The 12554-nt window shown below is 56.0% G+C and overlaps 4 protein-coding genes across 4 annotated transcripts; 2 read left to right on the forward strand and 2 right to left on the reverse strand.

Moving 5' to 3' along the window:
* Positions 1-559: 559 nt before the first annotated feature.
* On the reverse strand, positions 560-2571 carry TRIREDRAFT_79414 (uncharacterized protein; the record flags this gene model as incomplete). The annotated part of the gene is made up of 2 exons (XM_006966627.1): positions 560-1956; positions 2136-2571. 2 exons carry the CDS (start codon positions 2569-2571, stop codon positions 560-562), a joined length of 1833 nt encoding a protein of 610 aa, XP_006966689.1.
* Positions 2572-5070: 2499 nt separating this feature from the next.
* TRIREDRAFT_108914 (uncharacterized protein) lies at positions 5071-7879 on the forward strand (the record flags this gene model as incomplete). Its single annotated transcript, XM_006966523.1, has 4 exons — positions 5071-5082; positions 5168-5572; positions 5683-5997; positions 6065-7879. 4 exons carry the CDS (start codon positions 5071-5073, stop codon positions 7877-7879), a joined length of 2547 nt encoding a protein of 848 aa, XP_006966585.1.
* Positions 7880-8998: 1119 nt separating this feature from the next.
* TRIREDRAFT_22707 (uncharacterized protein) lies at positions 8999-9905 on the reverse strand. The gene is made up of 3 exons (XM_006966425.1): positions 9690-9905; positions 9594-9611; positions 8999-9491 (listed from the first exon to the last, which is right to left on the reverse strand). Exons 1-3 carry the CDS (start codon positions 9823-9825, stop codon positions 9139-9141), a joined length of 507 nt encoding a protein of 168 aa, XP_006966487.1. The 5' UTR covers positions 9826-9905; the 3' UTR covers positions 8999-9138.
* Positions 9906-10353: 448 nt separating this feature from the next.
* Positions 10354-12380, forward strand: TRIREDRAFT_71759 (uncharacterized protein; the record flags this gene model as incomplete). Its single annotated transcript, XM_006966524.1, has 3 exons — positions 10354-10604; positions 10678-11118; positions 11189-12380. 3 exons carry the CDS (start codon positions 10354-10356, stop codon positions 12378-12380), a joined length of 1884 nt encoding a protein of 627 aa, XP_006966586.1.
* Positions 12381-12554: the final 174 nt, after the last annotated feature.

Genomic DNA, 12554 nt, shown 5'->3' on the forward strand with positions numbered 1-12554 from the left:
ATGCCGCAACCGCGCCGGAATCCAGATACAGAGATTGAGGAAAACTTGGAATCAGCGGTAGAACAAGGAGAGAAGCATGAAAAGGCAGCCTGAGATCATGGCGCAGCGTTTCCCCGCATGAAGATGCTCAGCGCTTGCTCGTTCCATCTATCGGTCTGGCAGATGAGGGAGAGATAAGCAACTGATGGGCTGATACGGCACCGCTGTAGGCGTTACCTCATCGCCTCAGCTTTATCGCTCGGTCTGGCGGATCCAACCCGTTGACGTCTCACTCATGCCGGTTCAATGCGTAGGTAGCATCAACGCCTCCTCTCAATGCTGACATTTACATATATTATACTCAAGGATAACAGATAATGGTATTTCATCGAAATGACATGTATATCTCTGAAGCAACTCACAATGCAGAAACCCATACAAAACATCCCTAGCATCCAGCCATACCCCAACGCCCGTTCCTTTGTGTCAAACATTGAATCACACTATGTATGTAATAACCTGATACTAGAGGCATCGTCAACCCCCCCAAAAACGCCAAAACTCCGTCAGAGCTTCACGGCTACTCCTCTTCAATCTCCTCGTCCCACTGGTCCTTCTCCTTCTTTATCAGCTCCGCCATCTCGTCCGGCTTGAAGATGGAGCTGTCCGGGTCCTCGGATCGGGGCACCTTGTTCAAGTTCTCGCCGTCGAATACGGATCCTATCGTATCGATCCACCTCCGGCGCCGCTCCATCAGCGTCTTGGTCAGGTCTCCTATTCCTGGCCGCGCCATGCCCGCCGCTGCGCCGACAAAGTGGCTGCCTCCGCCGGCGCCTCCGGGCCGCTTGGACTTCTTGCTCTTGCCCATCGTCCGGGTGCGCTTGAGATAGGCGGCATTGACCTGCGAGTCCAAGTCTTCGAGAATGGTCTGATACTCCTGGTGCGCCATCCGCTCGCGGACCAGGTCCATCAGCCGTGCCTTGCGAGCGCCATTGACGAGCATTTGCTCCTTAAGCCTGGCCTGCAACAGCCGCAGTCGGCCCGCAACCTCGTCGTCAAAATGACCGTCGTATTCGCTTTCGATGTTGTCCGGCGGCAGAAAGCCAACATGCCGCAGCTCTTGCTTGAGCCGTTCTTCCACCTGGGCATACTCGAGTTTTGGATGCGTCGCCTTTCTCCATGCCTCCGACGTGGACTCCACCATGAAAGTGGCAGGAGGCATTGCGTTGGATTTGTCGTCGGGCATGCCATTCGCCTCGTCGCCGTTCATGTCCCCGTTCATGCTGACGTCGCCATTCGTGACGCCGTTGGCCGTTGGCTTATCGTCAGAGACCGGCACTCTCGACTCCGGCCTCAATGTTTGCAGGAGCCGTGCGGCAAGCGGCCCTATGGATAGTGCATCCGTCTCGGCCACGCTGTCGTTCATGTTCTCAATGCTGCCGCGAGGCTGGTTCGGCGGTAACTTGTCACGGCCCTGCTGGGGTGTGTCGATGGACATGGCGCCATCCTCCTCGGCCCAGATCTCGGTATAGTGCCTCTTGCCGCGCTTAGGCATGACAAAGGGCGTCACGCGATCGTGGCGTTCTCTCAGAAACGCCAAGTCCTCCTCTGTGAAAGGGCGAAAGTAGGGATCGATGTAGGTCGAGAAGGTCGAAAAGTTGATTTGGCTGCTTGGTTTCGCATTGCTAAAGTCCTTGTCCGGAGGGTCGCCGGCAATCAGATCGGAGAGATCGCTCTTTGGATACACTGCGACGGAGTAAATCTTTTTTCGTTCTTCGTCCGGCATGCCATCGTAGGTTGGTAGGATTTCGTAGATGGTCGGGTCCGGGAAGGTGGAAGGATCTTCTCCAAACGTCTGCGCCTGGGGCAGCTCTCGCCTCGGTGGTGCGCCCTCGTCTTCTGAGCTCTCTTCCTCCTCTTCGTTTTCCTCCTTCTTGGGCTTCTCATCGGTTTCCATGGCATTGGGAGATGCTCCGCCTGCGATGGGGGAGAGCGACGAGCTAGCGTCATCGTTGTCGCGCACGTGCTTCCTCTTGGAGTCTCTCAGCGGAGACGATTGTTCTGTGGCAATGTGTTAGTCCAGGGTGCCTGTAAGTGCGGATGCTCGTGTGTGTGTCCGAGTGCGGCTTCAGGGTAAAGGGTAAAGGCCAACATACCCTGGCTACCTTCGCCCGGCCCTGAGGCATCGGCGCCCTTCTTGCGCTTGTGCTTGGATTTCTTCGTCTCTGGCTCTCCTCCTTCCACTCGCAGGTCGTCGGGGCGCTTCTTGCGCTCGTCGGCCAGGTAGCGCATGCCGCGGTCGTAGAACGTGGAGCGCTTCTCCATGATGCTGATGAGCGTCTTAAGCTTATCGAGCATGGCGTCGATGCTCCGCGAGTCGGGCACGGCAGCGCTGGAGGCGCTCTGGTCGACCAGGTTGTCAAAGGTCAGGTTCGCAAAGAGGATGACGCGCGTGTTGAGGTAGTCCGGGTCGTAGAACTCCTGCGGCGGCAGCGCCGATGCTGGGGCCGGCACCGGCGTCGAGTTGCGGCTCGGCTTGGGCATGGCCGAGTTCTTCTTGCCGGTGCCCTTTTGACCAGATCCGGGAGGCATGATGGCGGCGTGGCGGGCACGGGCACGGGCGCGGGCGCAGGGCGGCAGGCGCTTCCTAGAGGGTCATAGACGGGCGTCGCGGGCGCGCAAACCAGTTGCGATGGACCTGGCAATGTCTAGGTATCTTGGGTAGCGGCCGAAGGGAAGCTCGGCGACTTCAAGTGGTGCTGGGAGTGATGGAGCAGCGGCCCATTGTCGCGTCTGAGCCTCGTGTAAGCGCAGAGTAGCGTCATGAATGGGGGGCTGCTTGTCGCGATCGAGTGGGCATGAGGTCGGAGGGCAAGATGTTCCGCGCTGGCTTATGTAATCACTCGCAGCTCACCACGCGCTGACAATGGCATGCTGTCAGACAATGGCGATGGCTAGGTCATGTTGCTTTCTCCTGCTACTGAAGCATTACTGCGTCGTTGACATTGAGCTCACCTTGGTGTCATGTCCCTTTAGTTGCAGTCTCTTACTTTCATTATATTTCTGGTCGATGCAACTGCAAGCGGCACGTCATTGTACCTCTGCAGTAGGCACGAAGCTCTTTGTGCTTACTTACTTAATTCCCGGTTGCCTCTCAGCAGCATGGGCAATACAGGAACAGCAGCTGGGCTACCCTACTACCTACTATTTCATCATGATGCATCCAGATGCTCTTGGTGCATGCCTCAACCAGCCCAGAATATTTGCATGTCGCTTCTCAGATCTCGTTGATCTAAAATGCACCTCAAAGCAGGTGTACAGTATGTCAGGAGACACATGTCCACCAACACTCACATACGAGTAGCACCGTGTCAAGTGGTAGATGTTCTCACGATGGTCATGGCTGGAGCCTCATGCTAATCATGGAGAGACAGACTCAAGCAAAACCCCCTACGGCATCAGCTCCCCACCGCATGTGCTGTGGATGCCCTGCTTGATTGGCCGTCCCCAGATCATGCTACTACTAGTATCATAGCAGCGCCGCCGGGCTGGTGCCAATCGATGACTTGACGCCAACACAAATTAGCCTGATAAGGTAGCCAGTCGATCCAGGGACTCTGCACACGAAACGAGACAGTCAAGCTGGGGCACGAGGGTCCTCCATCCTCCAGACACGCTCAACCCCTCTGGACGGCTAGCGAGGACCCTGCGAATTCTGCCGGCGTCATCAGGTTGCATTGTCCGTCCCTCAATCCATACAGTACCTTAATACCGCTTCCTGTGCCGTGGGCTGATCGTCTTCAATCTCCATCGCGAGAGATTTCCATCAATCGGTCTCCAAATGCTGCCCAGCACCACGAGACAAGTCCTTATCACATGTAATTTCTCAAGACAGGACAAGGGCAATTGCTTGTAGAAGTACGAGCCTTGATTCCCCACGCCAGACAAACACCCATCCTCAGGGATCCCCCACTCACGATGCTCGCACCCCACAGCATGTAACAAGGACCACAATGAGGCCTACATGTATCATGACAGTCTCACGATGCATTCTCGTAACCACCTACTCTACGCAAAAACGATATGCGTCGACATGTGACAAAGTGCCCATGCCTCCGCAAAGGGGACACGGTGTGATTATATGGAGTCTACTCCGCGAACCCCTCCGGAAACCCCCTGTGCCTGTCGTCCGTCTCCCGCATCCCAGCTACTAGTACTACAGTACGACGGCTTCCCGTGGAGATGGTCCCTTATGGAGCAAGGCCTGCCTCAACAATTCTGCACGTGTGTGGCCCAACAATCTCGAATCCCTGGCACAGCTCGCTGCTCAAGCATGTGGTTCAGCCATTGGCTCCAGCTGCTGCTCCGTATGGCGCGCTATCCACGGATCGTGAGGCGAGTCGCCGGTCGTTTGCGCGCCGCAAGACGGAGATCCCTGCGCTGTGCAGCAGGAGCTGTTCAACAGCAGCCAGCCCTTTTGACATGTGAAAGTTGTTTGCAACATGACAGACTGCTGGTTCATGTGTGAAGCGAAGTGCATGAACAGTCCTCAACCACCGCTCGAGCTGCACTGCACAGTATGAGTTGCTTCCATGTTCCGTGTTGTTCAAGGCTGGCAGGATGCGCCAAAGACAACGCTGCCCGCTCTTGAATGTGGGCTCTTCTGCGTCGTGTAACCCCAGCCTGCGTCTCAATATAGCCGTGGGCGAATGAGTCCGTTGAATACAAGTTTAGGTACGCGGGAGATGATGGTTGTACTTTGACGAGCAGCTTAGTAGGTACTGTGTAGGAACCAAGGTAGGCAACCCGAAGGCAAGCACTCGTAGATGATCATGTACTTGTACTTGCTGCCAGCATGGACGCAACATGGAAGCCAACTCTCTCGTCCTTCTGTTCTGTCACCCCCAGACGCAGCTATTTATCCCCTTCTCTTCTTCTTGTCTTTCTCCAGTTTCTGTCTCTCTCTCTCTCTCTCTTCCATCCTCTCACCATCTTCAACCCCCTCCCCCTTGATACCTGGATTCAACACCGATCCTTGTCTCGCGATCAATCTTCCCCCCTATTCTCTCCTAAGAACAATGAGAGAATATCATGGCTTTTCCTGTAAGCTTCCTTTTATTTCAGTTCTTCTTTTTTTCAGTATCATCTGAAGATCTGTATCATCTGAAGAAGCTACATGCTGACTTAGACGACCTCTCTCTTCCCTCAGGGTGGTAACATTAACATTCTGCCTTTTGGCACAGAGATCAATCCTCTATATGCTGGAATAGCGGCCACTCTCCTTGGTGGCATCGCCATTTCAAGCTTGGCTGCCGCTCGAGGCACCGGAAAAGATGACCAGACGCCCGGCGTGCTCCGGTCATTTGTCCTCTTCTTCTACTCTTGCTTCATCAAACCCCATCAGGGCGATTCCAAGGCTTCCCAGCAGGACGCCCTCGAGAGCTTCTACAAGAAGCAGGCCGGGGCTTATGATGCTACACGCAAGCTTCTCCTTCGCGGCCGCGAGGACATGCTTGCTCTTGTTGCTGCCCAGCTTGAGGCGAAAGCCAAGATGGCCAGTGGTGACGGCAAGACCAAGCGTATCTGGGTCGATGTGAGTACTAGCCCGCTGATGCCCAATCTTTTACTCTACCAGTCTTGCAAGAAGAATCAACATCCCCTAGACAAATCGTGTGGCAGACAGTACTGATTGCAGACGAATAGGTCGGAGGCGGCACTGGCTGGAACATTGAAGCCATGGCGCGCTTCGTTGACGTCCCCAGCTTCTTCTCCAGCGTCTACCTCGTCGACTTGTCCCCCTCTCTCTGCGAGGTCGCTAGGAAGCGTTTTGAGAGACTCGGATGGAAGAATGTCCGAGTCGTCTGCCAGGACGCTCGCAAGTTCCGCCTTGAGGACTACGAGGCCGGCATGAAGCAGCAGGTGGCTCCGCGATCTCCCTCGCTCAGCTATCTCACCCAGCAGCGCCAGGACTACGGCGGTGCTGATCTGGTGACTTTTTCGTACAGCTTGTCCATGATTGTGAGTCTCGTTGAGCTTCGTAGAATAGGATGATCGTATCGAGCGAATCAACTAACTCGTGTCGCAGCCCGACTACTACTCCGTCGTCGACTCTGTCAACTCGCTGTTGGCCCCTCATGGCATCCTGGGAGTCGTCGACTTCTACGTTCAGAATCAGATTGACTTCTCGTTCCGCAACTACACCGGTGGCCTCGTGGACCGTCACGTCAACATGCTGTCTCGCAACTTCTGGCGCGCCTGGTTCGACATTGACCGCGTTGGCCTCGAGCCTGGCCGCCGGGACTACCTCGAGTACAAGTTCGGCACTGTTCTCAACTCCAACTTCCGCAACCGCACTCTCGGCTACATCCCGTACTACATCTGGGTGGGATGCCACAAGAAGCCCTTCTCGCCGTCGAGTCTGCCTCATGAGATTGTTGAGCGCATCGACGCCCTGGCTACTGAGTCGCCCTACCTGTACCCTGCCAACCAGGGGGATGCTCTGACGCGTGCGATTGAGAGGTCGGCACCAGAGATCCGCTCCAAGGCCTTCATCACCGCTGTCGAGAACCTGTCTGCCAACCTGCCTCTGCCCTCCTTCTTCTACCAGAACCACCACTGGCGCATCTACTACGACGACAGGCTCCAGAAGCACACCCAGTTCAACGACGAGTACATCTACGCCTTCACCTGGGAGGATGCTCGAGTCGACGAGCGCCTGCTCAAGCTTGGCCCCGACGACAAGGTTCTCGCCATCAGCTCTGCCGGAGACAACATCATCTCGTACCTTGCCCAGAGCCCTGCCCGCGTCCACGCCGTCGACCTCAACCCGACCCAGAACCACCTCCTGGAGCTCAAGGCCGCAGCCTACACCGCTCTGCCGTACGAGGACTTTTGGAAGATCTTTGGCGATGGAAAGCACCCCGACTTCCGCAACATCCTCATCACCAAGCTGTCCCCCCATCTCTCTGGTCGCGCGTTTCAGTACTGGCTCAAGAACACCCACGTCTTCCAGAACAACAAGGGCTACGGCCTGTACGACACGGGCGGCTCTCGCCATGCCATTCGAACCTTTCGCTGGATCTCTCGCGTCTTTAGTCTGCAGTCGGCCGTCAAGAAGCTCCTGTCCGTCCGCACCCTCAATGAGCAGCGCGAGATTTGGCGCAACAAGATCCGGCCCGCCCTCATGTCCAAGCTCATCTGCAATCTGGTGGTTGCCCAGGAGAGCTTCCTCTGGGCCGCGCTCGGCGTCCCCAAGAACCAGCTGGCCATGATCGAAAAGGACCACGCCGACTCGGACCTTGTCAAGCAGGGCAAGGCCAAGAAGACGCGCTCCCACGCCATCTGGCACTACATGGTCAACACGCTGGACCCCGTCGCCGAGGAGACGCACATTGGCGCCGACAACCCCTACTACTACGTCTGCCTGGACGGCAAGTTCTCGCGGCAGTGCCACCCCGAGTATCTGCGCCCCGAGGTCCACGCCAAGCTCTCGCGCCCCGGGGCCCTCGACGGCCTGCGCATCCACACCGACGAGCTCGAGGAGGTGATTGCCCGCATCAGCCCCGGCACGCTCACCGTCGCCGTCATCATGGACAGCATGGACTGGTTCGACACGGGCTCCCACGCCGCCGCCGCCCAGATCAGCAAGCTCAACCGGGCCCTCCAGACGGGCGGCCGCGTCCTCCTGCGCTCCTCGGCCCTGAGCCCCTGGTACATCAAGGTCTTTGAGGCCCACGGCTTCACGGCCCGGTGCCACGGCTCCCGCGTGGACGGCGCGTGCATTGATCGCGTCAACATGTATGCGAGCTGCTGGATCTGCACCAAGACGGAGAACCTGCCGCCGCCTACGCCCGAGTTTGACCGCATTGGCGGGACAGATATCACCAGTCTGACCATATAGGCTTACTAGGTACCTTATGCGTGTGCGTCTAGTTCATAAGGAACTGGCGAAGGGGTATCGTCCAACACTGTACCCAGGACTTGTGGAGTTTTGTAGCATGAAAATGATGGCAAATGAATAACAATGAGAATTGCAGCATTGTATGAAGACTGCAATAAGATCAATTGACCGTACAGATTTGCCAAGGTGGTTGTAAAAGAATGACGCGCTATCGTCTCACCCGTGATCAGAGTTGCTCTTGGATCAGCCATGTATTACGACGTTCAAGCTGTTGTTTTCAAGTATTTTGTGCCATCATGACTGTAATTCCAAGTTGGACACATAATTGTCTCCTCATGAAGAGTTAAAGCCCTTGGCTTTAGTCCATCGATTTGGAGCAGAGAAGAACCAAAAGTTGATTAGAAAAAGAGAAAAAAAAGAAAAGAAAAAGGAAAGAAAAGAAAAGAGACATGTGGATGATCCAAATGATAAGAGCAAAATGTGAAAAAGTGAAAAAGGGCAAAAAATGTAACTCTTCTCCGGGGAGAATTTGCTCTCCGGGGACGGAATCGAACCGCCGACTTTCTGATGAGATGTTACCATTACAGTCAGACGCCATGAACCAACTAGACCACCCAGAGGATGTTGAAGAGTTGCTAGAGGGCTTCCGTATTTGGCTGATAACTTTTACTCGACAAGCGGGGGGCTCTTTTAGTGGAAGGAGACGCCGTGGATTGAAGTGTGGGGAAAGCTTCGAAAGGCATTTTGTGCTGGTTATGGCTGTTTGACCGTTGAAGATGCACTTCGTTGATCTTCCTTTTTCTACCTTCTGAAGTCGGTTGTATCACTACGAGGTTAACTGATTCCATTGTCAAGAGAGAATCATAGAAGGCTACGGTCTATCATAACGGCGCCCATGATATCATCGAGCCTTAACCATGGAGCAAAATGGTCGCTTGCCACTGTACGGTCGAGAACCTACCTACTAAACATGCATTATCATTCGTGATGTCACAACTTGAACCCCCAAACATCCTGAAGCTCAAGTGACCAGCACAACCTCGGTGAAAGCGGTAGCGTTTACTTCTTCTTGACAGTACTTCTATACAGGCGCTTACAGCCCTTGCGGCCCAAATAGCGCATAAATCAGATACACAGTCCTCCCAAAACCTGCGAGCAATTCACCCCCCCAGCACTTGAATCATGAAGCATCAAGATGTCTCCCTTTTTTTCAATCCCCTCTCCTCTTCTTCCTCCTCCTCCTTTCTTCAGCATCCACCTCACGCCTTCCAGAGCTTCTTGATCGCCTCCGTAACACCAACATCATTCGTCTCAAACTCATACAAGCCCACGCCGACAGTGAGCGTCGCCAGATTCAGGCCCCACATGAAGAGCTTCCGCAGGCCAGGGTGAGACTTCTGGGGGATGTAGTCGATGATGACGGACTGGAAGCCGATGTGGGAGTGCAGCAGGACGGCGGAGCACAGGATGGCGTCGGTGGTGGGGTTGAGGGAGCCGGCGGCGAAGGGCGCGACGGAGAGAGGCACGAGGCCGGCGGCGAGCAGGCGCTCAAAGGTCCAGTGGTACGAGCCGTGGGCGGCGCTGGGGGGAGGGACCGGGGCGGGATCGTTGACTGAGAGAAGCTCGCGGGTTAGCTACGTAATGGCTTTTTTCTTCTGTCGTTCATGATGCGACATGTGACGGGGTCAAGACGGGACAGGTTTGCGCGCCGTACCTGTGCCCTCAATTCGCTCTGTGGAAATAATATGTGTTAGCTTGAATCAACGCTTTAACTCGGATATGTGCCTGCAGGCTCTGGGGCAATTCTCACGAGGTCCGGGGGAGATGAAAGCAGAGCGCCGAGTCGACGTGTGGAAAGCAGACGCCCTCAGGGCGCTGTTTCGGAACGCAGGCTTCGCTGCCAGCGCAGTCTGCCGCAGCAGGGAAGGTCGCACAATCGAGGCCATGGCTGACGCAGAACTGACAAATCTCGGTCTTCTGGAGCTGTATCTGGCGATGAGGCTTTGGGCGGTCGCTGTTTTGCGCTGGCAGAAGAGATCACAGCTTTCCTTACAGCCAAAGTTCCGATATGGTCGGGATGACGGGCAGCCAAAGACGGACGAAAGTCGACGGGTCAGCGTATTGCCGAGGATCTTGAATTGCGAGCTCCGTGATTGGCTGAGGCGGTTCCGAAGCCTGGGGTCCGGAGGCGCAACAATCTAATTCCGGACCGCAAAGTGAGGAAGAGGCAGGTCAGCTCTGATTGGCTGGCTTTTAGAGGTTGCATGTGAATTTTTGTTGCAGGTCTCAATGGCCGATTCGCATCGAAATTGTTCAAGGTGGGATGAAGCTTGTGGTGACGCCTTGATACCACTTCGTCTGTGCAGTTGTACCTCAGCGCCGAGGATTGCGGTCATGGTGACTTTGAGGGTGATTTGATCTCTATTCGTCATTGTTGAGTCGGTGGCCCTTTGGCGGCTCTACCCCCGTTTGCAATGGCTCCTCAGACAGCGATATCAAAGGCCCTGCTCGTGCTGCGATGCGCCAGCTCCCGACATGCGGTTCGACAATCTCCCTGGGCCCTGAGCCAGGTTCACAGGGCGCGCGGCATCGCGACGTCGTACCTCCAAAAAGTTGCAGAGGGCGAGAAGCGCTGGGAGGAGAGGGCAGTCAAGATCAAGAACGGCGAGCTGCCGCATGTGTGGGATCTCCTCGATGAACGAGGCTATATCAAGGACGTCGCGGGGTAAATGTTCCTCCTTGTCGTCGTTACTGCGTTTCTTTTGCGCGCTTTCAAACCGCTGACGGCTGGTCTGTAGAACTCCCGATAAGATCAAGGAATTGATGCGAGTCAAGCGAATAGGCGCCTACGTCGGCGTCGACCCCACGGCAGACTCCATGCACGTCGGCCACCTGCTGCCCATGATGCCTCTCTTCTGGCTGTGGTTCCACGGCCACCCTGCCGTGACGCTCCTCGGCGGCGCGACTGCGCGCATCGGCGATCCGTCCGGCCGCTTACAGTCCCGCGAGATCCTGTCCAACGCGGACATCTCCAAGAACGTGACCAAGCTGCACTACCAGCTGTCGAGACTCTGGCACAACGTGGCGGCCCTGAGGGAAAAGTACGGGTTTGAAAAGGACTGGGCGGCGAAGCAGCGGCTGCTCAACAACAGCATGTGGCTGCAGGGCTTGACCATGTACGATTTCACAAAGAGGCTTGCACGGTATACCAGGATTGGGCCCATGCTGTCGCGCGATACGTGAGTTTTTGCACTCTTTTTGCCCCGTGCTTCTTCTCGTCTTCTCCTGCTAAATGGCCACTTTCAATAGCGTCAAGCGAAAAATGACAGAGGGCGATGGCATGTCTCTGGGCGAATTCATGTATCCCCTGTTCCAGGGCTGGGACTTTTGGCACATGTACCAGAAACTGGGTATCCAGATGCAGATTGGCGGCTCTGACCAGTACGGAAACATTGTTGCCGGCATCGATGCCTTGAAGATTGTCAGAGAGTCGGAGGAGATGCCTGAGATGAAGATTGATCCTACATGGCAGAACGAGCCGGTAGGCTTCACCGTGCCACTCCTGACGGACTCCGCGGGCGTCAAGTTTGGCAAGAGCACGGGCAACGCGGTCTGGCTGGACGAGTTCAAGACGTCGCCCTTTGAGCTCTACGGCTACTTTATGCGACGCTCGGACGACGAGGTTGAGAAGCTTCTGAAGCTCTTCACCTTCATGCCGATGAGCAAGATCCAGGAGGTCATGGTCGAGCACCAGGCGGACCCGTCGAAGCGCATCGCCCAGCACACGCTCGCCTTCGAGGTCCTGTCCCTCGTGCACGGCTCGCAGCGGGCCGTGCAGGAGGCGCAGCAGCACCAGTTCCGCTTCGGCGGCCAGCTGCCCTACTACGTCCGGGAGCCCGCTCCCGAGACGGGCATCCTGACGCCCAACACGGCGCCGAGGAAGGACATTGAGCTGCCGCACTCGGTGCTCAAGCTGTCGCCCGCCAAGCTCCTCTACGCGGCCGGCCTCGTCAACAGCGCCAGCGAGGGCCAGCGGCTGGTCGCGCAGCAGGGCGCCTACGTCGCCGCCCGGCCCGGCCAGAAGCGCGGCCTCGTGCCGGGCAACCTCGACTGGACGCCCATGAAGATGTGGTTCCCCGAGGAGACGACCAAGTTCGTCATTGACGACAAGCTGCTGATTCTGCGCAAGGGCAAGCACAACATCCGCATCATCGAGCTCGTCAGCGACGAGGAGTGGGCGGCCAGCAAGAGGATCTATCCGGGCCAGCCGTACACGGGCGTGGTCCGACAGGTCAAGGAGCAGCTGCGGGCCGAGGCGGAGGAGAAGGGCGAGCACATGTCGAATCGGAAGATTGTTGCGGAGCTCAACAGGAGGAAGAGGGAGGAGGAGCCCGTCAAGGTCCCGAATAACCCCAACATCGAGCTGCCCAAGAGGGTGCCGTCGTATCTGAAGAGGGGGAGGGTGAACAAGAATGACTCGAATGATTCGTCGAGGTGGTAGAGGTGGGACTTGCAAGAAGCAAGCCGATTTATTTGCGAAATCTTTCGCGTTGTAACATTATCATTTGGAAAAACCTCAAAAAGGCAAGGGAAGAAAGGCATGTATGATATGACATTATTAGATTTCATGACAACTAGATGCTGTATATATATATCTTGTAGACGAAACCAAAGA

The sequence above is a fragment of the Trichoderma reesei genome (genome assembly GCF_000167675.1).
Source record: "Trichoderma reesei QM6a unplaced genomic scaffold TRIREscaffold_13, whole genome shotgun sequence".
NCBI lineage: Eukaryota > Fungi > Ascomycota > Sordariomycetes > Hypocreales > Hypocreaceae > Trichoderma > Trichoderma reesei.